This window comes from Trachemys scripta, chromosome 15 (assembly GCF_013100865.1).
Source record: "Trachemys scripta elegans isolate TJP31775 chromosome 15, CAS_Tse_1.0, whole genome shotgun sequence".
NCBI lineage: Eukaryota > Metazoa > Chordata > Testudines > Emydidae > Trachemys > Trachemys scripta.
The window spans coordinates 21,598,694-21,623,025 of NC_048312.1; the positions used below are offsets into that span (position 1 = coordinate 21,598,694).

Genomic DNA, 24,332 nt, shown 5'->3' on the forward strand with positions numbered 1-24,332 from the left:
TATGAGTTGTGTGCTTTTATTTGTTGAACAAAAAAAGTTAATAATTAAGTTTTTTATATACCGGTTTTATCCAAAGCGATTTACAACAGATAGCTAATCGTACAAACAACATTTTGGTCCACCGAGACCCTCAGCAATTTTCAAGTGGTCTGTGGAAAAAAAAAAGTTTGAGAACCACTGCTTTACACTGTACAATAGCAGTTTTTACTCCGCTCAACCCCTCCCCAATTCGGGTTTTTACCCTGCGGTTTATTTTTTTTTGGTCTTCCTCTGAAATCTCAAGACTGTTAGTGGTGGTGAAACTTTTTCAACTATGTAAATGACATTAAAGGATGGGAGAGATTGAGTCCAGGCAGAAGTGCGAAAAGGCCAGTCGTGAATTCTTGAGCAGATTCACCCCCATATGCAAAATAGCTTCCTGATTTTAAAAAATGTTAATGTCACATTTTTTTCTTAAGACATAAGTAGTGAACCAAAGGGATGTCTGCTTTTTTGCTTTCTCTGTTGAAAGAGGCATAGTTCAATCTCACAGATGGTCTGTTTAGACTAGAAATAGCTGGCCTATATGCTAATACAGGTAGCACCTTCAGCTCCAAGGAATGTACTCTATGTAAAAGGATCAGTAGGTATAGAGGATATCCCTTTAAGTCTAGCCTCCAGCACCCTCAAAGACTGTTTCATTGCCATTTATCAGACGACAGCATCAGCTGGTTCCTTCTTTGAGTGAAGAATACATCATAGACATACATCCTACAGAGCAGGTGTACCAACAGCAGCTCTGATACTGCTAACATTTTCCACAATAATATAGATATAAAATATTTTTTCTGCCACTGTGTTCACAGTAATGCCTCCTACAGCGAAATTCCAAGTAGCACAAGGCAAGGGCACTGCACTTCCTTAACAAAAGGAATCCACATAGGCTGAGGTCAATGTAAAACCATTTTTTATTCTAAATCACTTTCACAACAGTGAAAATTAGTGAACAGTAAAGGGTTGCACTGTATGTGCCATCTTTCTCTAACTGCAGGCCATGTGCAGTCTGAATACAAGGGAGGGGAAAATGATACAATACAAAATGCACACTAAGAAAATCAGAAGCATTAACACTTAAACTATCTCATTCTTGGATTGCCAGGAAACTAATGATTCTAAATTCTGTCATTGCAGCCACTTCAGTCTTCACCCCTTCAGCTTCTCAAGAGCAACTGGCAAAATAAGCTTAAAATTTTATATTTTAAAAACAATTTTTTTTTAATTAAGTCTGGTTTAATACCTCTTTTGTTCATGTTACAGCTGAATTTCTCACTGTTATCTCCAAAGGATAAAAGCTTTGAAGAAATAATCTTCATACCAGATTACTTCCGGAAGAACACGCTCTCTTTCCTAGCATAGCAGATTCTCAGAATAATGGTAGAAGGGAAGGAAATAAAATCCCTTTTACATTAGCAGATGAACGTTCCCTTTTCACCAGCAGGTGGAGCTGCCTCTCAATAAAACATCAAGGCACTGAAAAAGCTTCATAATATGGCCAGTTGATGATAAAAATGCACTTAATTTCCAAAATATGCACTACAGAAGCCAATTAGAAGGGATGAAGCTCCCAAAGTGCCTATACTGTTCAAGCAGCACTTGAATTACCTATACTCAACCAGATCTTGCATCTTGGTATATGATGGATGAGGTAAACTATTGCAGAAGCCAGCTTTGCAAAATCCTGCTTGCTTAGGAGACTTTTGGGGCAGGCAAACAAAACTCCTACCGGCTCCTCCCACACCATCATGCTACAGGTGGATGAACAGTTTGTGTTTAGGCAAGCAAGTTTCATTGCTACTGCTCATGGTTGTCCTGTCTAGGCACTTATTCCTTGTACATGAGAAAAAGCCTAGCTCCTGAAGCAAGTCAGTGAGTTTCTATATATTGATTTGTTTTGTCAAATATCATGATTTATTGTCCAGGAAGTCACAAAATTCCTCTCTACAGAAGGTTAGTCTCTGACTATTAGTGATCTGAGTCAAAGAAACAGTATCTCAAAATAAAGACAGAAGAGAATCCTTTTGAAAGTGTCCAGTTAAAATTAGAAGAAAGTCAAACAGAGGTAAAAAATCCCTCATATTTCAGGTACTGTGGATCCAGAGAATCAAACAGAAACACTTTTTAAAGCTTTATACCTAACAGAATTCCATAAAAGCTTTCAGAGTTGTGGGCACACCTTCTGCAACATCCTCCTCCAGGCACAAAAATATTTGTAACCTCCTGTCCTTCAAATTATTATCTTTGGTAAACCTGCAGCAGCTCGTGCACTACAGCTATTCCTTATAGGCTGGAAGCAGCTGTGCACTACCATACAGGCAATGGTCTGACACTATTCCCTACAGTGGCACTTGCTAGGCAAGTTTAGATTTCATTTTTCGCCAAAATAAATGTGTTTGAACAGTTAACCTCACAACTCACTTAATAAATCCCCATTGTGGCCTCTCCCCCGAAACAAGATGATCTCAGATCTGTAAAATGATTTTATTCAGAGTACACAATAGTCCTGGAAGTCTCACAACTTTGGAAGAAGGAGCGAGTGCAGCTACAGCAATAGAGTTATGAAGGTACTATCCATGAGTAAAGCCAAAGACAGCTGCACAAACCCAAGAAAAACAAACACTGCTTTGTCACTGAGGAACGGCACTGCATGTGGCCAGAAAGGTACTCTACTGTCCACAACCCTACCCAACCCCATGATGAGAGAATTTTCAAGAATCTAGCTCCAGAAAAGTCAGATTATTTTACAATTTTAGGCTGAAGTTTCTTAACCCCTCCTGTTACAGCCGTTCAAGTGCCATGATTTATTGTCCAGGAAGTCACAGTGCCATGGACTTTTCACAACTCTGGTGAGTAACAGCAGGTATAGAACACTGGTCTCCAAAGCTGATTCCATTTTCAGGCAGATGCCCTCCCAAAGAAGTCTTATTAGTGCTGCAAGATATTTCCTGGCAAGAACTGGACTTTGATATAAAAAGATTAAAGAATGTTCTGGAACTTCAACTGATGCATTTCTTTCCCATCATGGATGTTACACACGTGATACTGATGAACAATGCAGTAGGTTCCTTTCCTCACCCGCCCACACTCCTTCAGTACCAGTGTCTTCCACATAAACCTGGCCTAGCTGATTGGCACAGGATTTCAAAGCAACGCTCCCTTTTGAGAGTGAAGCTCAAAGCTAGGTCCATGGTTGTATCTGGATACCAGCGGTATGAGACATGGCTGAGGTAAGACATGCTTTTTAACTGTTATTTAATTCCAAGGTTCTGATGCAACATGCGAAATTCCTCAATACGCTGTGGCACCACTGATTCCTGGAACCTGTGATTAGCTATGGAACCAGACACCAAAAAGTTTAAAGTGGGATGGGGGAGCAGTTTTTAACTAGTTCAGAGACCCTGATGACCAAGAATATACAGGGTATAGAGCAGTTATGCAATCAACAGCCAGAACATGATCACCAGAGCCACAAACAGGAAGAGACGAGATAGGAACTGCTCATCCACATACTGGGGAGTCCCTGGAACAGCTGAAAAACAGGAAGTAAAACAGTTCAGTTCTTTCCTCTTCTTCAAGATGTAGAATATACTGCACATAGCATATTCACAAGTCTAGAGAGATTAGCAAGGAACCCACCAGCTGACAGACTGCTACTGGCAAAATTTCTCTGTTACAGGAATGATTCAGATTGCCTCACTCACACTGGGAATTAGGAAGGAATGCAAAAGGTCAGATCCACAAAGCAAGATTAGGCCTGGAGACGTGACCCTACTCGAGCTTGCAGCCCTCACCAGAGATTTACAAAAGACAATGCTGAAGTAAGTCTACCTCAGCCAGGTGTTTCTACACTACAAAGTTTTGCATCAGCCTTTCTCCTCCACAAGAGGAAGCTACCTCAGAATAAGCAAGTTATAAACAGACAGAAAATTTTAAGGGGAGTCTTATACCAATAAAAAAAACTAGTGGGAAGCTTAAAGGAGCTGAAAACTAAGTGTCCCCCTCTGGAACAAAAATACTGAGCCTGCAGATGAACAACAGACTTAAAAAAGGATTACCGGCAATCATTAATTTCCAGAAGCTGGATAACAAGGGATGGATCACTAGATTTCCTGTTCTGTTCATTCTCTCTGAAGCACCTGATATTGGCCACCATCAGAAGATAGGCTACTGGGCTAAAAGGACCATTGCTCTGACCCAGTAAGGCCGTTCTTATGTACTTATTTAACCTGAACCAGCACAAATCCAGTGTCTCTAGCTCCAAGCGGACACACTCTTACGCAAGCAGATAGTACAAAGCAAGGTACAACTAATGGGCTAAATGAAGATGCCATGGGGTATACAACTTAGCAGCCCTTTCAAGAGCTTAAGAATCCAGTTCAGTTTTCTCTCATTATTCCAAATGAAATACATGGACTGGGGCTCCTTTACTCTAAACACAGTATGGCAGACTATTGGCTAAAAGATTTATCATAGGCAGCCCTGGAAATCTTGGGCTGTAGGTTTTCTGCCCAAAACAGGCAGACTCTTGCAGAGGGACTGCCAAACCCTTCAGCTTTACAGACTGTTTGGCAATCCTCAGAATGAGGCCACTGTACTAAAGTAACTCAACTGGTTTTACTCAATTGACAGCATTGAAATTAATTCACCAGGAAGTTATTTGTTGTAGCACATAGGTGATCATCTTGAAGATGAACTGCAAAGCAAAGAAAGTAGTGTTCTTGCTTTTTCTTTATGGTACATTAAGACCAATAACTCTTTTGGAATGAAAAAAAAGTTATCATATTTTGTATATGTGGGAGTTTTCCTTCTTTTTAAAAATGCTAGAAATTCAGGTCTCAACTTCTCTGGCTTTCCTGGAGAATCTTTTGGAGGACTGGAATGGAAGCGCTCAGATCACTGAAGGGGTTTTCCCAGTTCTCACTTGAGGGGAAGGAATGTTCAGTCGGGCTGATTTAAAACATTTTTTTGTTAAAACCTGTTTAACCTGCAATGTCACTATCGCTCTCCAGTTCTTCAATCCTCCAAAAAGTTCTTCAGCAAAACAGAGAGAAGGCATAAGCTGGTATTTTCTAATGTAAAAACATCAGAAAAATACCTTTCAAATGTATTTTATATAATAAAGACACAGCAAAGGTTTTCCCTTTGTTGTCCACTCTTAAACAATTAGCTCTACAGTGCACCAACACTGTGTGCTCAAAAGGGTGTTTCCCTACATGTTGTTTCACTGGTTTAATTTGGCATACAGACAAGTTAGTGATTTAGCAGGTTCTTTGCTTGAAAGATACAAATTAATCTATATGAAATTTATTTTCCTGTGGGATTTTCCCAGATGGTGAGATGCATAATACCTGGTGGAGGCCGCCCATCATTTATGTTGAATGCTGTGGCAAATATACCGAAGGGAAATGCCCCAATTCCAAATGACATTTGGAAGCCACCATCTCCAAACCCAAAGCCCTGGAATCCCTGCAGAGAAGAAAAAAATGGAAGTGAAACATACTGTCATTTATACTGCAAGACAGAGTAAAGCCAAATATTCCATGTCAATGGACTTCTTTAGGCTAAATGAGGATCACAGTGTCTGGCAGTTTTCAGTTTGTGCCTGTATGGTCCCACACCTCACTGCAGCTCATGTTTGAGGGCTACAGGTTAGCAAATGCTAAATGTTTTTGTAATTCTCTCACCAGATATCTGACAATGTATCATAATTTATATAATTGGATATCACTTATTGTTTTTTTTAAAAAGCTTTAATTATGAGTCAATATTTGCTATCCATCAATCTAAAACAAAAGTAACATGAAAAATTACCCAACATTGCTCCTCGAGATACAATATAGGTTATATACAACGTAATGTGATGCAGGGAGACATGACATCAAGGAAGGAGGAGGGAAGGAAGGGTTGCTTTATGATCCAGCATCACTGACTGACTGTACAGGGTCCAAAGCAAAATTGCAGGGTTAGTCTAGCCCAGCAGAAAGATGAAACTCCTGAATCAAGGAACATTCAAATCCTTAAAATGGGTGCAATGTTTAGGAAACAACTAGTATGAAACAAACAATGATACTGTAAGGAATGGCTGTGGGAGAGCAAACCATTACCCTAGTCCTAGACTCCACCCATCCACAGAAGATTGCCACCTTGGCTCAGAATTCTACCAGTGGTATCAGTTCTGGAGAATACCCTAGTTTCTAACTGTCCAGCTTTGAGTGTACACAGAACTGATCCCAGTGACATAATACTTAGACCTAGAGTTTATGGACTAACCCCTTGATTTGATTAGTAAAGATTCTGACTCTTCTGCCTACGTTGACAGATGTCTTGTCATCAACTCCCTACAAAAGGGGCCAGATGCAGCAATGCTTCTTTGCATGGCAGCTCCTGCAGTTTCAAAAACTAGAGAAGCAGCACCACGGCTGCAATGTCTTTATGCCAGATTCCTCCAATTAATGGCAGCACTTGCTAAAAGGTTCTACCAAGATGCAGCAGCTGATTTAATAAGCAGGCAACGCTCCGCGGAGAGAGAACTACTGAGCTCCCATTTATTCAATGTAGAAACGTTCCTTAGTCATACGCAGCAGGGCTGTTTGTTTGAAACAATGAGATATACAAGTGCTCTCTGGGGACTTGAAGCTGAATTACATGGAAATATGCAAGTGTTTCATCAGGTCACGCTCACTTCTTACTGTCCTAGGAAACTCTGATCTATCCTGATAACTGTTCCCCATGTACAGCCTACTATTTATATTGACTGTATTTACATACCTGGGCTGCTGTTTGCATAAACATACCCCACTCCATTTGGGATGTGTATACATAAACATGGTAAAGCAATGTTCTATAGTGAAGTGGGTATCAGCACACAGTAGTGGTCCCAAATCTTTTGAGGATCGCCCTCCCCCCCCTTACTCCTGTCCACACACCCCTTGAGCTGGGAGCATGGTTGCAGCTCTGGGGGGCGGAAAGAACGCAGACAGGGGCAAAGGGGCCGAGGCTGGGGCCCCAGCCAGGCTGTGGTGTAGGCTGGTAGCTGGGCCTGCAGTGAGATACGGCTCCACTCCCAGCCTTGCCCCCAGCCTTGGCTCCGGGCTGGGAACGGAGCCACGGCTAGCGGCGAGGCTGGGAGCTGGCATTGAGTCATCAGCGGAGCTGTGCTGAGGCTGGGGCCGGGGCCAGACACAGGGCGCGTCTGGGGGCAGGACCAGAGCAGAGCTGGGGGTGTGGAGGGGCTGGATAGCACTCCCTCCCCACCCTCCATTGAGGCTGGCCTGGACCAGACCTTGTTGCACCCCCTAGACATTCCTCCACAGCCCCTTAGGGTGGTACACCCCAAACTTTGGGGATCTTTGGCATACAGTGACAGAAGCACACAGTGTACATTTCCAAGACACCTCTCATTTGACAAAAAGGAGAGATATGTCCAGAACCATTTTCAGAAGCACTGCACCACTTATGCGTAGGGAGCGTGTTCCAATTATGAAAGATAACATCCCCACCAACACCATATTGTATGCTTTAATTGTAAAGTTTGAGTAAAGTTAACTCATGCTATAGAATGTTGAGGAATGGAGGCGTCCACAACAAAACATCAGGTACCAAGAGACGTACAATAGGCAATATAAAAGGATCTCCACAGTTGGTCTCCCTCCTTCCCAAATCCTAATCCAATCTTTCCACTTGTGTTTTACTTACCCCTCTGTTCTCTGGTTCAGGTCTCTGTCCCTGTGGTCGAGGTGGAGTTTTTTCTCTGGAAAAGACAGCAGAGAAAGTATAAGCATAGCGATATATGGTGTAATATTAGTTTCCTGCCCTGGCCAGTAAAACAGAACAAACATTAATTGCTCTTTCACAGATGTCCAGAGACCACTGAATTGTTGCAGCAGACTTGTGTGCAGTTAGCTTACTAGCAGGAGCCAGCAGGGCCACCAGTTAGTTGAACTTCCAGTTCCAAATCCACAAATTGAGATTCTACATTTCTGTGCAGCAACATCCTTGTTACATTTCACAATCAAGGGAGCTTGAAAACGGTGATCAGCCCAATGAATGTCCTGTCCAAGTTGTCCTTGTCAGGTAATATTTTGCACAATGGGCCATCTTCAGTTAGTAATTAGTGTTCAATTCAGTTAAAATAGATTTCCACAGATAAGCAAGAAACGGGGTGTGGGAATCCAGGCCCTGGGAGAGCCAGAATGTATTTGGCAGACATATCACTTCCCCTAAGTTTTGACCATCTCTTATCTGACACATCAACTGTATAATAATTAGGTTTGTGGTTTCCACAAAGAAGTGGCTGAATTTTGATTCCTTACCTGGGGTCCTGCTGCCCAGTACTACCCCTTCCATACAGAGGAATAACTTTATCTCGACTGATTCCTGCTTTACATACTGGACACACCTGCCTGTTTGGCCTGGTCTCTAACCACTAAGAGAGAAAAATAAAACAAAATAAATAAGGCACCATGAGAACAATGGAATAACAACAACATGCAAACATATCTCACACAGCCACACAAAAGACAGCCGAATAGAATTCTACAGCTATTCAGAAAAACAAGGAGGCAAACTGCCTACCCTTTGGAAATATATGGAGATATACCTATCTCACAGAACTGGAAGGGACCCTGAAAGGTCATCGAGTCCGGCCCCCTGCCTTCACTAGCAGGACCAAGTACTGATTTTTGCCCCAGATCCCTAAGTGGCCCCCTCAAGGATTGAACTCACAATCCCGGGTTTAGCAGGCCAATGCTCAAAACACTGAGCTATCCCTCCCCCAATGCCAAATGCCAAAGTGCCTCAGATTTGGGCAGTACTTGCTGTAGTTTAGTATAGTAAACTGCTATATCACATCTGCTGAACTGTACACGTGTAAGTGGGCAGGGAAAACTCTGAAAACTCCACTGTAGAAACAACCCTGTACCGGCCTGGGGAAGGAAGGACTAGTCTCGTCTCATCTCTAGTTTCTATGATTCTAACATACACAGAGTAGGGGTGTAACAGTAAGTGTGGCAATAGAAGTGCTTCAAGTTTTTAATCTCCATACTAAGCCCTCTCATCTCTCATATGTTACCTCTCCTCCCTGAATCACTAAATATTTGAGTGATTAAGACCCTGAAAAAAAGGGACTTTGGGCTTATACTTTTCTTCCTCTGGAAAAGTGGATTGCAAATTATTGCATGTTAAGTTTCATTAGTGCATTCTGGTTACCCTGGAGAGAAGGAAGTGTGGTTAGAAAGAGAAGGGGATATTGCAGCTTCTGACAGAATACCCTAGAGGACTGAGGGGGTTATTGTGTAATAGGAGCTGATGAAAGACAAAGTAAAAAGAAAACGATCTTACCTGGTGTAAACAAGGCCAACTGTTGGTATTCCCAGGGTGATTTGATAACAGGGCAGAAAGAGAGAAAGGTAAAAAAAATGTAGTTAGTAACTTACACTGAGATTTGGAAAATATAGAGAGTATATTGGGGACAGCAGAAGGTTAAAGAATCAGCAATATCAGTACCATAACTTAGCATTAGAACAAACTTTCGAACTTCTGAAAGTACAGCCAAAGTCAAACCTCCTCTGGCCCTTCCAGTTTATACAATCTGACAGTAGGTTGCCAAATGGACAGAAATCACATCACAACTCTTGGTCCCTGTACTCTCACCATCTAGAAGTTCCACAGCCTTAGATATCAGCACAAAAAGCATATACAAAGGTTTAAATTAATCTTTCTGGGCCTTTTTGCACAGATCCCATGAGCTCATGTCCTAGGCAAAGATGCAAATTAGAAAGATGCCAACCGTATGACGTTAGGATCTTAAGAATTAAGGGAGGAACACGTGGCTAAAATATTGGGAGGGATATGGAGAAATGTACATTATGCATCACGCTGTTAATTCTAAAATGGCATGAAGTATGAGGAACAGAGTAGGGTTATTCTAATTTCTCCCTTAAGACACTTTACTTCAATTAAAGTCCTTGAGGCAACTTTAAAAAAGTCAAAATCAAACAAAAAATGGCCACAAGGTAAGACTACTTATCAAAAGACTCTGCAATCAACTGCTCTCCAAGTGGTATAAACAATATGCAGATTGTCAAGCGAAAGACTGGACCTTCAATCCTGGTGTAAAGTCACCCCACTTAGGTGGTTTCATCAAAAAGTTGTGATCACAAGGTTTCATTGTAAGAAAAGCCAGATAACAAGGACCTACAGCTGATATGTTGACACCAGAAACCAAATTCTACTTGCTTACACCCATGCAACCACACAGGTTTAACTGAGACCTGAATTTAATCCATAGTGTTTAAAGCCCCACACAATTAGCAATATCAATCCTTGATAACTGTTACATTAAAAAAAAAATTGGGGAAAGATGGTTATTTCCTGTATCATTCCATCTTTCAACTACCCCAAAACAGTAACATTTGAGGCAAAAGATACCCTTGCAGCCCACTGAAGTATTGTGGAAAAGCAGGGCAACCTACTTCAATGCTCAAACCTGGACAAGACACATGGGAGGCATAACATTTTTCTCTGTGTTTGTGGGACATCTGCCCACATTGGACAGACGGTGGACCTGAAGAGCTAGTGCCACTGCCATGATGGTATGGGGAAAGAAAAATAACCTCACAACAAAAATGGGCCTGGGGTGAGGGTGCGATTTGCCTCAAAATTCATAATTTGGATTCCAGAGCCTGCTTCAAGGACAAGGTACAAAGCAGTTCCAGGTATGGGTGGGTTACAGAGGAATTTAGACCCAAAAAGTGGGTGTGTGCCAAGCCAAAAGGCATGAATGAAAATAATATTGCTTTGCCAAATTATATTAATCAAGGCTGTGCAATTCAGTTTTTAGCACAACAATCCAGAGGGCTACCAAAATCAAAACTTTAGGAGACCAACAGTAGCCTGGAGTAACTACATATTTAACAGAAGAATGGATCTGGGGACAGAACAGTAAGTTAGCAAATTTCTGTTTACAGCATTCAATTCCAAGTCCATAATCCCATTCACATTTTAAGATTGCAAGGCTGGACTTTTCATCTGACATTTAACCTTGTTACATCCTCGGCTCCTGAAGGATAAAAGTGTGTTTGTCCCAGACCCATATTCTGGCCTACCTAAGGAAAGTAGAATACTGACCAGAAGAGGTGCCCACACAGGCTGATAACCGCATCCTTGGCAGTGTCTAAACAGATGTTGCATTCAAAAGTGCTGTCCTGATTAGTATTGTCCCCAGCACCATTACTACTGCTGCTGCCACTGGTCCCTCCAGTACTGGAGTTTTCAGTGGATGTAGACGCCGTGGGCCCTTTACTTGCCATCCTCAGGAATTAATCAGATCCAAGGTCAGTAAAATCTTCCAACTGGAATCCTGTGAGACAGAGAAAGAGAAATTCCACTTGCATTACACCGTTACATTCTTGTCCTATTTGAAACTGAAAGATGAAAAAATATTAATATTAAGCTTACTTGCCCCAGGACCATTTGGATCCCAGATTCCAACATCTCAATTTTATGGTAGCCAAGAGGAGTCTTTTTTAGAAGTTAAGCTGTCTTGAATATCGGTCATATGGCCTAGCTGCTGACATCACCTACATTTTTAAATTTTGGGTGCACTGACTGACTAGCACATTAAACCCCAAGGCTGAAAATTAAGACCGGTTTCCCATCTCCATCTTCTTGTAAATGTTACCAAACAGCAGTTACTCTTTGCAGAGTGTATTGTTGATACATGTACATTTAGTCATATGTGCTCTTCCCAAAATTCAGTACAGGACACAAGTGTTTGAGCACAGCCTGAAAAGGAGTTTAACAAAGGACCATGTCAGGAGACCTTTCTTCTGGAATTCAGTGAGGTTTGTGTGTATACATACATACATACATACACGATTTTGTTTACATCCATTAGTTCAGGTTACCAGGAGCCCGGGGAAAGAAGGTGGATGGAAGTGATCCTTGCACCAGGGTGGATTGATTTAAATCATCAATTTTAGATGTGTTTCACATTGGTATTTTTTAGTTATTTTTCTCAAGACAGGTTGATTCTCATTGGTTGTAAAAATTAAAACATGTTGACTTGCAACTGAATGCAACCTTTGTACTAAATTTGGTACTTCTTTTTTCTAACCATGGGATACAATATATCTACACACACTTATTTAAGCAATTATACAGCTTAATTTACATGTATGGAGATTCTTAATTTTTACCTTTTTATTATGTTAGAAAATGGTAAATGGGGGTTTTCTTATTTACTAGATACTTTTTTTTTTTTAACTTGTGATTTGTGTCAAGCTCCTTTTGGAGGTTGATTGGAATTCACTTAAAATGCACAAACAAAAACAGCATTTTAAATTTTGTTTTTAAATAGAACTATCTTAAACGTACCGGATACATAAGAAAAAAAAGTTTATCAATAATGTTTTGCATTTTAAACTAGCTGATGTAAAGGACGCATTATCTGTAGTTAGTGAACGGAAATGAGTGTTTCTGGTCACCATGTCATTCAAGATTTTAGAACCAGTAGATCTCATCTTCTTATAGCTGATTTTTATTCCTAGATTGGGAGAGGAAGACAAGTTTTCCTGCTTTTTCCTTCTTAACTTTGACTGAACTAGCTATTGAACTGAACTAGCTGAATAAACTAACATTTAAAAAGTTACTCTCTTGCACCTGCAGGAGAGGCTATCTGCTCTCAAAATCTGGTTTAGCCCTTCAACAAATTTTGGTTTCAGATACTTACAACCGTTCAGTGAGTCTGACTTTCTTTGAAACTCAGCAGCAAACATATACTGCTTAATATTTTTTGTATTTAATTTAAAATTATTTAAATATATAACAAGTAGTTTAGGCCTTAACATAGATTATCAAATTTACCTAATTACATGTATTTTTTAAAAATATATATTTAATTTAAATTGAAAAATTCCCATATATTTCTTTTAAAACATCCTTGTTTCTTATCCACCCTTCCCTCTCACTGCTGTCATGGCCCTGGGTGGAAGTGAGCCGTGAACATTTCTAGCAATTATGTTGCAGAAGCACCCAGTATACTGAGGACTGAACATCCCAGTTGTTTGTACAGCTCACATGCTCATGTTACCTGTGCAGCACATATCATGTATGTCTACTCAACAGGATTCTCTCTCTTTTTATTTCTTTCTGCTAAAACATAACTACCATAAACCTTAGTATGGGATTTCCCTGACATGCAAATCCCAAAGCACTTTGCAGAATGGAGACAGCATGAGCACAAAACATGTACATCCCAGGAAATAGAGAGATACTTCTGCTGTCCAATACAAATACCAAAAGTCTACTCTGATTTTTAATCCAGAAATCAAGAACAAATCTATACCTCCTGAGTCAGTCACAATTAACCAAGAAAGAACAATTTAAATCTTAGTCCATTGCACTTTACATGAGAAAAACAAGGAGCTCAGATACCAAGATGCTGAAAGTCTATCAATCATAGATACCCATATGAGAGAGAGAAACAGATGACTGTCTAAAACTTTCATAAGTCCACTGAAATTAATTATTTGGAAAGGGCAACTAGAACCTTTCATAAACTACTGACTGCATAACTTACCCCACAAGTACTAAAACGGTCACTTCAGCTTCCTGAGTAATGCTGAAGCACACATGTGGAGCTGTAAAACAAAACTTCAGTTTCTCCAGCTTTTATCGCAGAGTTCTTTTCATACAATGCAATTCCGCTCCAGAACTAAAAAAGTGTCAAGCCTGAGTCCAATTAAAGTATTGCATCAATGACACCACAACAGAACAAATGGAGAAGGAGAAGAGATTTTTCACTCAGTTACATCATTTTGCCTGGGGTCCCAGAAGGACAGCTCAGTGTTCACAACTACTGTGCCTTAATGCACACTGCCTCTCAGCACTGCTGACTCCTAGCATTTCACAGCATGGCTTCATTTACCCTCATCAGCAAGGCAGTTTGCCATTGTTAAAAAAAAAAAGCTTTAGTACAGGACAGGTGGAAATGCTACCAATTCCCGAACTACACATTAAAAAACAATTTTCACTGTTCTCATGCATCCTTTCTGCCAGAACCTTTAGCAGCATTAGCTTATCTTGCTCAGATAATGAATGTTTAAATGAACCCCCAATAACAAAAAAATCCAAAACTGAAGCAAGAAGTTAATATTTAAAGTACCAGGAATCTTTCATGTGGTATTCTGCTTTAAATATTGATTTAATATTTTAGTAGGAGGAGAGATGGAGGAAGGATTTACTCCTTCAGATTGGGGATCCATAGCATGAATTTTCAGACCTGGATTTAATTTTCTTTTTAAAGCATATTTGGTCATAATGCAAGAGAGAAACCAGATAAACAAAAAGGTGTAATTAGTTCTGTTTCTGCCAATATCTTCCTTCACCGCACTTGAGCCGTCAGGTGACCCTGTTCAGCTTTTCTCCCACAAAAGCCTTTGTACTTTCTCCAATACTGACCCGTACTCCTGGAAAGAAAGACCTTCCTGACCCTGTAACTGCACCCCCTCCAAGTCTCTCTTCAGTACCCCCTTTCAGATCTAATCTAATCCCCCATTAGGAATTCATCAATTAAAAACATAAAAATATTACAAACATAATTAATAAGCTAAGACAATAACTAGCATGTACTGTGCAAGACTGTCTCATTCCCACCCACTTGTCTGTTGTAATCTCTCACTGAGGCACAACGTGTCTTATTTAACCTAGTTTGTAATAAATCTTTGGAGCAGGGAGGGACAATCTTATATTTGTCTGTAAAGCACCATGCAGACTCCTATGGTATTGTACAAACATTATTATTTATACATTTGAAATTAAAGTGAGACAGGATTTGATACCCATAGAGTAAGAAGCACATTTGCTCAATCCATAATAACTGGATCTCTTATGTTCTAACTAGAACAGATTCATAAGTTTGAGAGTAAATTCCAAGATGATACCACCTTCAGTCAACCACCTGAGCTTGCTAAAAGAAATGCTAGGCAGAGAAGTACACTTAAGAAAAATCAAATAAAACAGGCCAGACTCTTTTTGTATTTGATTCAGGGCTCAGATGAAGGAGACACCATAAGCACCTCAGAAGCCACTGTTGCTTTCAGGTTAAATTAAACACAAAAGTGTTCATTAAAAGTGGGGAGAAAGAATTGGGTGTACAAAGGTACTAATCTAGGTTTGCTAAACCTTCGCCCTTTTGACCAGATCTTCAAGTCCCACTTCACAAATGCCAGGACCATTGAAGAAATTGAAGGAAGGAAGAAGGTGCAAGAGTTAGTTGTGACCTCATGGCAAGTTTTCAAAGATTTTCCACTTTTCTTCCCTTGTTCTTTGTTATCAAGACATTTCCATGAAAACAAAGTATTTGTTTCTTAAGTGTCCATCTGTTCCTGCTGTTTATTCCCCAATTTGAAGTCATCATCCTCTGTGATATCGCAACTGGTTGCTGTGGAAATGACTGATATCACAGTGTATTATTACTTGACATGGGGAACAAACAGCAGGAACAGATGAACTGTTAAGAAAAAAGAAACTTGTTTTCATGCAGATGTCCTTAAATAAACAAAAGGGGGGGGGGAAGATATATGGGAAGGGATATAACATGCCTCCCTTTCGGTTATCCAGGCTTTTCTGGAGCCAGTCTGGTTGAAAGAGCAGATGAATATGTGAGGAGAAAGGAGGCTTTAAGAAGCAGATGGCACTCTGGGGCCTGAAGGTTCCATGGCAGTTGAGAGCAACAGATGGTCTAAGAGACTGAGGAGGAAATAATAGCGTGGGAGACTGGTGAGGTTTATGTGCTCATCTGTGCGCCTGCAAGAAGCAACTGAGGAGAAGATACCCACAAAATATTTAGGAAATATATTCTAAAGACACAGAGTGGAGTAGAGAAGTGGGGGAATGATGCACCAGGAAATGCAGGGCTGGAGCATCAGATAGTGAAAGAGACCAAGTGTATGGATCTAAGAGAAATGAGAGATTTTCCGGAGATATAGCAATTTGCTTCTGAAAACTATGAGGAATTTCACAGGAAAAAAGAGATCATGACATTTTAAATTAAAGCATCCAAAAATCTCAATGACAAAGAGCACAGATGGCCAATAATTCAGAGTGCAGAATAGAAAGCATCAGAAGATAATGTCACCTAAGTTATAAATCATATTTGTAGGGTATATAAAATGTTTAGAAATGTTTGCTTTATAATGTTAGTTATTTCATAAATATTAATGAATATTAAGAATAACTGCTTTCCAATTGGGCTCTAGGTCACTGACTACATATTAACATTTTTAATTATTATTTCTCTTTGCTGTATATCTTAAATATGATATTTAAAGGAACACTGTCAGGTTAAAAAACCTGAATAGAAAAATAAGTTTCTTTGCTCCTTTTACTAATGTGTCACAATGTTACATTACTAAAGAGATTACTAAAATTTAAAGAATTTTTCAAGTCTAGTTTGCTTCTCATGACAGATTCTGTTTTATTCAGGTTCTAAATTTCCCTCTGCTTGGACAATTAACATTTCAGGTTCACTTTCTTCTGATGTACTACCACAATATCACAATGTTTTTGTTGCAAACATGGCAATCCAAATTTTAAAATGATCACTTTTCATTAATATTATAAGTTTCAAGAAAATCTCTCTCTCGACACTAGGTTTAGAAGAAGACCCTCAGACATAAAACAAAATACAAATTTGAAACCTACAATGTGAGAGTTCTCTGAACTTTAAGTGTACCTAACATATTAACAGGTTACTTTTTCTGCAAGACCTGATGTTTGCTGACAGCCCCATGAAAAACAGTACGTTTATTTCCTGACATTCACAGCATGTACATTCCTGCTGAAGTAAAACTGTTAATTATTAAACATACATTTACCTAGTTGCCTCTTTATTCCCTTCCCCCATCTCTTGATAGGTTATGTTTCAACTCACTCTTTAGATAATCAGTCATGCATGTTCTATTCTCCTTTTGTGGTTTCTATGTTTCTGTGCTGTATATCCCTTTCAGTGTTAGATGAAGTGGTCCCTATATATATATATATAGGCTGAACATCAATTTAAAACACCATCTTGCACATTAATCTACTACCAGCAACCCATGCAGCAATTCAGAGACACATTTAATTCACTGGGACTCTTCACAGACCTGTGCTAGAGGATTAGAATGCAGGATTGAGGCCTATGTTTAAAAAGTGATTTGAAATCCATTGATCGGAAATGTGCTATACAAATGCAAGGTACTTTGTTAGTATAAAAATTATTGTGAACACCAAGCATGTAAAAGACAAAGATAGCTTTGTTCTGTTTTACGCTCTCTCCCGTCCATTAAACAGATAACAGACTCAAACAGAACTTGGAATGAAGCCTATGAACCCACTTCTTTTTTTAAACCCTGGCAAATCTAAGGGATAAAGAAAACTGATATAATCAGTTAGATAATGCCAGAAAAATATTCAGATGATATTAGATTATGTAATATGTTTTATAGGATTAAATGGGCCATAAATGTACTATGTGGACTAATTATTATAACTTTATAGGTTGCCAGGGGAGGTTTTATTTGAAATTAACAAAATAAAAAAAAAGCATATAAAGCAATCCCAGAGGGCAATTAAAATATATCAGAAGTTACTATATTTGAAGATAAGAACTAAAACCCAAATATTAATCTATTTATAAAGAGCCACATCTTTAATGGACACTTATGAAACATTTTAGGTCCCTGGGGAGAAAAAAAATCTAACTGTAGAGAGCAACAAATAATGTTAAGAGGCCGAAGCACTTTACAAAGGAGTGTAAATTATCCCAATTTTTACAGATGAGGAAAACAAATTGTTTCCCTGCAGACACACAGGAAGCCAGAAGCAAAAAGGAGAATAGAATCCAAGTCTCCTTGCTATTGGACTCCTGCTCCAACCATTGAGCAGTACCATCTCCCTCAGTTGCAAAAGTAAAAATCACGAAGTCCCACTGTTACATGTAAACCTAAAATCTGCTATTCTATAATTCACTAAAGAAAAGACAAGAGTGATCTCATTATATTTTGATATAATCTTAAAACGTTTTGGACAAGAAAATCAAAGGATGAAATGGAAGAGGAATACAACACAGTCACTGTTACAGAAAGAAGTGCAACTGGGACAAGCGACTGTTTACCAAATAACATTTTACTAAGGACCCACACTCGGAGGAGAAGGGGGGAGTGGTTATTTCCCTCCTGAGTCAAGCCAGATCCTGAGACACCTTGTGCCATGTGTTAGTTTGGGAGAGTAAACATTAACAAACTGTGATTTCCAAGGCATTTTCTTGTAAGACTTATGAGTTACCCAGTTAATAGTCTCAGGTAATAAAAACTACTTGTAAACAGATGTAAGTTCAAAGTGTATCAGTGAGGGGACACCCCCTTGCACACGAACTGTTCGCCCCCCCCCGGACGGACAAAATAAGAGCGAGAGGCGCCTGTCTAAGGAGCCAGAGGTTTCGGCTTCTCCTTCCAGCTCCTGACCACCTACTGCTAACTTGACAGGATGCCCCACACACCCACCCGATAGCTCAGCCCCGCCCAAGTCCCCCGCCCCACCGACCCCCTCCTCAGCCCGCTTCCCAGCCCAGGCCTCAGGCCCGCCCGCAACCCCAGGCAGGGCCTCGAAGCCGCCCCGCGGCAGTCTCAGGCCCGTCCCCCCGCTGCTCACCTGAGAAGCAGGTGCCGCGACCCCCACGACAACTACAACAGCCCCGAGACTCAGACTCCCAGCTGGCTCCAACCCGCGCTCCAGCTTCTCCTCCCTGGGCCGCCGCTGTCACCTGATCCCCCGGAAACCCAGCCCCGCCCGCATTGTCCGGGACCAGCCCCTCGGCCGGCACACGGGACCGCGGCATCGGGTTCCGCCTGCCAGGGAGACCGGGGGGCAAATCTCATACGCCCTAAGGGCTGGGGCACGTAGATCCCACGCCCCGGGGGGAGCGGGCCGAAAGGCGTCCAGCTTCCACCCAGGGGAGGGGGGAATGGAGGCTGGTTCCGCACACATTGGCCTCTAGGCTGACCAGATAGCAAGCGTGAAAACTCTGGACAGGGGATGGGGGGGGGGGAATAGAAGCCTATATAAGAAAAAGCCCCAAATATCAGGACTGTCCCTATAAAATCGGGACATCTGGTCACCCTATTCCTAGGGCAGTGGAGCAGGGGTTAACTTAAGGTTAAACACCAAACAATGCTTTGTTTCTACTAAACTTAAGGAAACTAGACCACCGCAGCAGGTGTCAGTGTCTGGATTCCACACACAAGGGACTGGGGTGTGGGAGAAGAGTGCAGCTTCTGCATTGGTTTACATATAGAGACAGAGGAGATGGTCTAAGCCATAGTGGTAGTGTCCATCCAACCCCCCATCCCCTCCGGCCTTATTGTTTTTAAATAGACCATGAGCTACCTATGGCTTCAGCCTGGGAAAGCAGAGGCCCTAACAGCCAAGAAATCAACACCAGTAGCAGATGTCTACTGCAAGATCCACAGCAAAGCTACAAACAAGCAGCCATGCTGGAATTTCCACTTGTATGCAAGTGTATCAACTAACAACACACAGTTAAGGTGAAGATGTATGTAGTATCTAAAATGGGGAGCCATACTGGAAACCAATTTTGATCCTGCCCTCTGGCATAGGGCAACACATCATGAGATTCATTCACCCACTTACGCTAGTAGATTTGCTGTCTTTAGAAATTGGTCAGAGGCGGCAAACTCATTCATTACAGTTTTATGACACTTAAAGCAGCATGCTGAGATAACAGAATGGTTTGACACAACATTAATGTTGCATCTAAGTTTCAATGCTCTGATGTAATATTGAACAATTAAGATGTTATATGGGCCACAAAGGTACTTGTGCGATTCTGAGATAGCCCTATTAAAGCTGGGATGATCCCAGAAAACTTGGACCACATAGCAACAATCACCATATAGCTAATGTCTCAAAAATTTCCTATAGGTTTTCATTACAAAATAAAAGTTTCTATTCTTATTTCTGTTGTTTTAAAAGCATAGAAGTAAGTTAATGTTCTCAAAAAGGTTGTCTCTGATTCCTGAGTGGTATAGTTACCACTCTTATCAGAAGGTAAGAGACCTAGGCATCACAGTGACAGCTCAACAAAATACTTTTCTTAATGCACAATGGCAGTTAAAAATAAATTAGATGTTAATGTATCTAAAGAATGGGATAGAAAACAATATTAAAAATATTGTGATGCCTTACAATCGGCAGTTGTAATAAATGGCTACAAAGCATACAGTATGTTATGGGGAAAGGTCCAGAGATTATTTAAGCAGATTAGTTGAAAGTGTAGGGCAGTGCAGTTCCATTTTTTTTTAACCCAGTTTTGAGTTTGCTAGTAAATGATGTCAGACTATTTGAGATCCTTGGAGACTGTCTCCTCTGTATGCACAGAACAGTTATACAACAGGCAGTGACAATGCAGATTTATTTTACACTGCAGTACCAATGTGTTTCACCCCCCCTTGATACAGAGTAGATACTGCCTACCTGAAATTTTTTCCATGTTTTACTGAATTCTTGTGCACCTTGTGACCCTCACCCCATCTGCTTTTGAGAGGTAACTTCCTTCCACTTAACAATGCAGGAAAGGTTATCATATGAGATGGATCCTGGCAGACACTTTCTGCTCCCTCTGTGATATCAGAGTGCTGTGGATGACTGTACATCAACACCTTGATTTTGAATGCCATAAATCAATGTTTTTCACCCAGGGACGTCACAACAGGCAACAAGGCTGGTAGTGAGATGTTGAACATTTCCATTACAATCTAAAGCAAAGAAAATCTCATCCCTGCAGTCCCTGCACACCTGTGCCATTCAAGGTCAAGTATTCTCTGTCAACTTCTCAAAACACATACACAAATATATAGTATCAGAGGAATAGCCGTGTTAGTCTGGATCTGTAAAAAGCAACAAAGCGTCCTGTGGCACCTCGTGCTGCAATACCTTTGTTAGTCTATAAGGTGCCACAGGAGTCTTTGTCACAAATATATAGGCTTGTAATTGATACATTTTCCACTCTTATAGTGAATGTAATCAGCTAATTATTTTTTTTTAATTTGGATAAGGGGTTGCCAACCTGAAAGGTGGAGAAACACTGAAATAAATCTTCATATTGTCCCTTTCAGCTAAATGAACATACATAAGCCAGTAGGTGAACACTTTAATCTCCCTGGTCATTCTATTACAGATTTAAAAGTCACTATCATTGAACAAAAAACCTTCAGAAACAGACTTCAAAGAGAAACAGCAGAACTAAAATTCATTTTCAAATTTAACACCATTAATCTGGGCTTGAATAGGGACTGGGAGTGGCTGGCTCATTACAGAAGCAGCTTTTCCTCTCCTGGAATTGACATGTCCTCATCCATTATTGGGAGTGGACTACATCCACCCTGATTGAATTGGCCCTGTCAACACTGGTTCTCCACTTGCAAAGTAACTCCCTTCTCTCCATGTGTCAGTATATAATGCCTGCATCTGTAACTTTCACTCTATGCATCCAAAGAAGTGAGGTTTTTACCCACGAAAGCTTATGCTCAAATAAATCTGTTAGTCTTTAAGGTGCCACCAGACTCCTTGTTGTTTTTGTAGATACAGACTAACATGGCTACCCCCTGATACTTTCAGCTAAATCAGGGGTCGGCAACCTACGGCACACGTGCCAAAGTTGGCACGCGAGCCGATTTTTCCTGGCACGCGGCTTGGCCTGAGTCGCTCAGCCCCGCAGCCACTCTGGAGTTCCCACTGCTAGCTGCTGTCTCCTGTCTTCAACTCAGCACCTGCTGCTGGCCTGGGGGGAAGGAACCCCAGGCTGGCAGCAGGCTGAGATCCTGGCTGGCAGGAGCCGCCGGTGAAAACCCCAGAGCCAGGCGGGCTGAGCTGCTCAGCCCGCCCCGCTCTTAAGTTCCTGCTGCCGGTTCCTGCCAGCTGGGGTCGCGCCGTGGGTCCAACTCAGCACCCGCTGCTGGCCTGGGGTTCCTTCCCCCAGGCTAGCAGTGGGCTGAGATTCCAGCTGGCAGGAGCCTGCAGCCAAAACCCCAGAGCGGGGATCGGGCTGAGCCGCTCAGCCCACCCTGCTCTGGAGTTTCCACTGCCAGCTCCTGCCAGCCGGGGTCCCCACGGTTCCAATTCAGCACCCGCTGCTGGCCTGGGGGGGAAGGAACCCCAGGCTGGCAGTGGGCTGAGACCCCGGCTGGCAGGAGCCGCCAGTGAATCCCAGAGCCGCGGCGGGCTGAGCCGCTCAGCCTGCCCCACTCTGGAGTTCCTGCTGCCAGCTCCTGCCAGCCGGGGTCCCCACGGGTCCAACTCAGCATCCACTGCTGGCCTGGCGGGGAAGGAACCCCAGGCTGGCAGCGGGCTGAGACCTCAGAGTGGCGGCAGGCCGAGCCAGTCGCTGCTCTGGGGTTCTGGCTGCTGGCCCCTTGCCAGCAGGGGTCTCTACCGCGCAGCTCCACTCACCTTGCTTCAGGTTGGTGGCTCTCTTGCAGACAGGGTCCAGGCCTCCAGCCCTGCTCAGGCCTACCAGCCACCTACTCCACTCACCTCAGCTGCCAGTCTTGGTTTCCAGCCCTTGCTCATCCTGCTTTCGGGCCTGGAGTCCCAGCAGGTAGGGTGACCAGATGTCCCGATTTTATAGGGACAGTCCCGATTTTTGGGTCTTTTCCTTATATAGGCTCCTATTACCCCCCACGCCCTGTCCCGATTTTTCACACTTGCCGTCTGGTCACCCTACCAGCAGGCCACCCTTTACATATAACAGTACTTTGGTTATATATTATAGACTTATAGAGAGACCTTCTAAAAAGCGTTAAAATGTATTACGGGCACGCGAAGCCTTAAATTAGAGTGTATAAATGAAGATTCGGCACACCACTGCTGAAAGGTTGCCGACCCCTGAGCTAAATGATCATTCAAAACAGATTTTAAATGGATTACATGAAACAGGATCACTGCAGAGGAAGATACAAGCATGCCCCCCCCCCCAACCAGCCCCACTGGGGAAGTGCTTTCCACTCTCACCCCGTCCACTTGAGGGAAAGGCGAGGGTCGCGGAGTCTCCCCGCCACAGCAGGAACTTGCAAACACATGGGCTCAGCAGAGGGCTCTCGGTCCCCTATCACTGTGGCCTGGACTACAAGTCCCAGGATGCGAGGCGGTTTCCAAGATGGCAGCGCTCCTGGGTGGCTGTGGCGCGAATGTTTCGGACTCGGAGAGCAGCAGCAGCAGCGCGGAGGACTTGGAGCGGTTTCGCGAGGCCGCCTGGGACCTGGCTGGGCAGCGGTCGGCGGTGGTTCCGCCGGAGCCCGGCAGCGGTAGGGCGGCTGGGGGTGACTCTGGGGTCCTTTGGCTTGGCCACGGCAGTCCCGACCGAGAGCAGGCCCTTCCCCTCCCATACGTGGACGCAGCACCCGGGGAAGCGGGGACGGGACTCACCTGATCAGGTGCAATGTCCTGGGCTGTCCCACCCCAATTCCGCCCCTGCCTCCCTGGTCAGCAGCCGAGCCTGTGACTGGCCCACAGCTCAGCAAGAGCAACCAGGCCCCCAAGCAGGCGAGGTGGCTAGTGCTGGATTTTGGGTGCTGGAGGGGCGGATGGGGTCAGTAGGTGGGTGCAAGCTCCTGCCCCCGACAGTGTGGCCTCTCAAAGGCAGCTGCTCCTCCAGTATTAACTGAGCTGCTTTATGTTTAATTATGATTGTGTCTAGAGTACAGTTGGTTTAGGAACTAATCTAATGGTGAACTCAGACCTGACTCAAGCAGGGCTAGGTTATGTTACAAAATTAAAAAGTGGCATATTAAATCTCATGCTAACCTGCACTCTCTGTAAGAAAACACTTCTTAAAAACAGCCTGTCAAATAATTCTGAAATAATGAATCTCAAAAAGAAAGAATTGGAAGGACTGAGGATTCTCTAGCATAATGAATCAAGTCTGGTGTCCTGTCTACCTTTCTTCACTGTGCCTGACCCTTGGTGTAAGTCACACAGTTGAGTTATGGATCATATTTTGAATTATAACTGGGGAATTAATATACAGAAGAAATTTTTTTTTGCTATGCTGGCTCTTTACTCCCCATGCTGTCCTACCAGTGTTTTTCTGGATAAGTGCAAAGACTGTCTTGCATGCTGTCCAAAGTCTGCTTGCTTGGATGCTGAGAGAGCAGAAAATCAGGGGAACTTCTAAGATCCTGTCTAAACTGTGATAGCTACTGCTTTGTAGACAGGGTTTTAATACAGTATTGGCTTGT

General features: G+C 42.3%; 2 protein-coding genes across 5 annotated transcripts in view; one reads left to right on the forward strand and one right to left on the reverse strand.

Moving 5' to 3' along the window:
* RNF185 (ring finger protein 185) lies at window positions 1-23,170 on the reverse strand. 3 transcript variants are annotated; one of them, XM_034791168.1, is made up of 7 exons: window positions 23,107-23,170; window positions 11,164-11,395; window positions 9,376-9,394; window positions 8,349-8,461; window positions 7,732-7,786; window positions 5,385-5,502; window positions 1-3,565 (listed from the first exon to the last, which is right to left on the reverse strand). In XM_034791168.1, the coding sequence occupies exons 2-7, from the start codon at window positions 11,343-11,345 to the stop codon at window positions 3,468-3,470; spliced, it is 585 nt and encodes a 194-aa protein (XP_034647059.1). In that variant the 5' UTR covers window positions 11,346-11,395; window positions 23,107-23,170; the 3' UTR covers window positions 1-3,467. The 3 variants fall into 3 exon arrangements, with proteins under 3 accessions (XP_034647059.1, XP_034647056.1, XP_034647057.1); XM_034791165.1 differs by lacking the exon at window positions 23,107-23,170 and adding an exon at window positions 18,730-18,883; XM_034791166.1 differs by lacking the exon at window positions 23,107-23,170 and adding an exon at window positions 11,494-12,060.
* C15H12orf43 (chromosome 15 C12orf43 homolog) overlaps window positions 23,157-24,332 on the forward strand; it is a 5,659-nt gene continuing 4,483 nt past the window's right edge. Inside the window, exon 1 of one of the 2 annotated variants that reach the window (XM_034791164.1) lies at window positions 23,157-23,399. In XM_034791164.1, the coding sequence (XP_034647055.1) occupies window positions 23,252-23,399 (148 nt within the window). In that variant the 5' untranslated portion in view covers window positions 23,157-23,251. The remainder of the gene's footprint in view (window positions 23,400-24,332) is intronic. The other variant, XM_034791163.1, reaches the window with a different exon arrangement.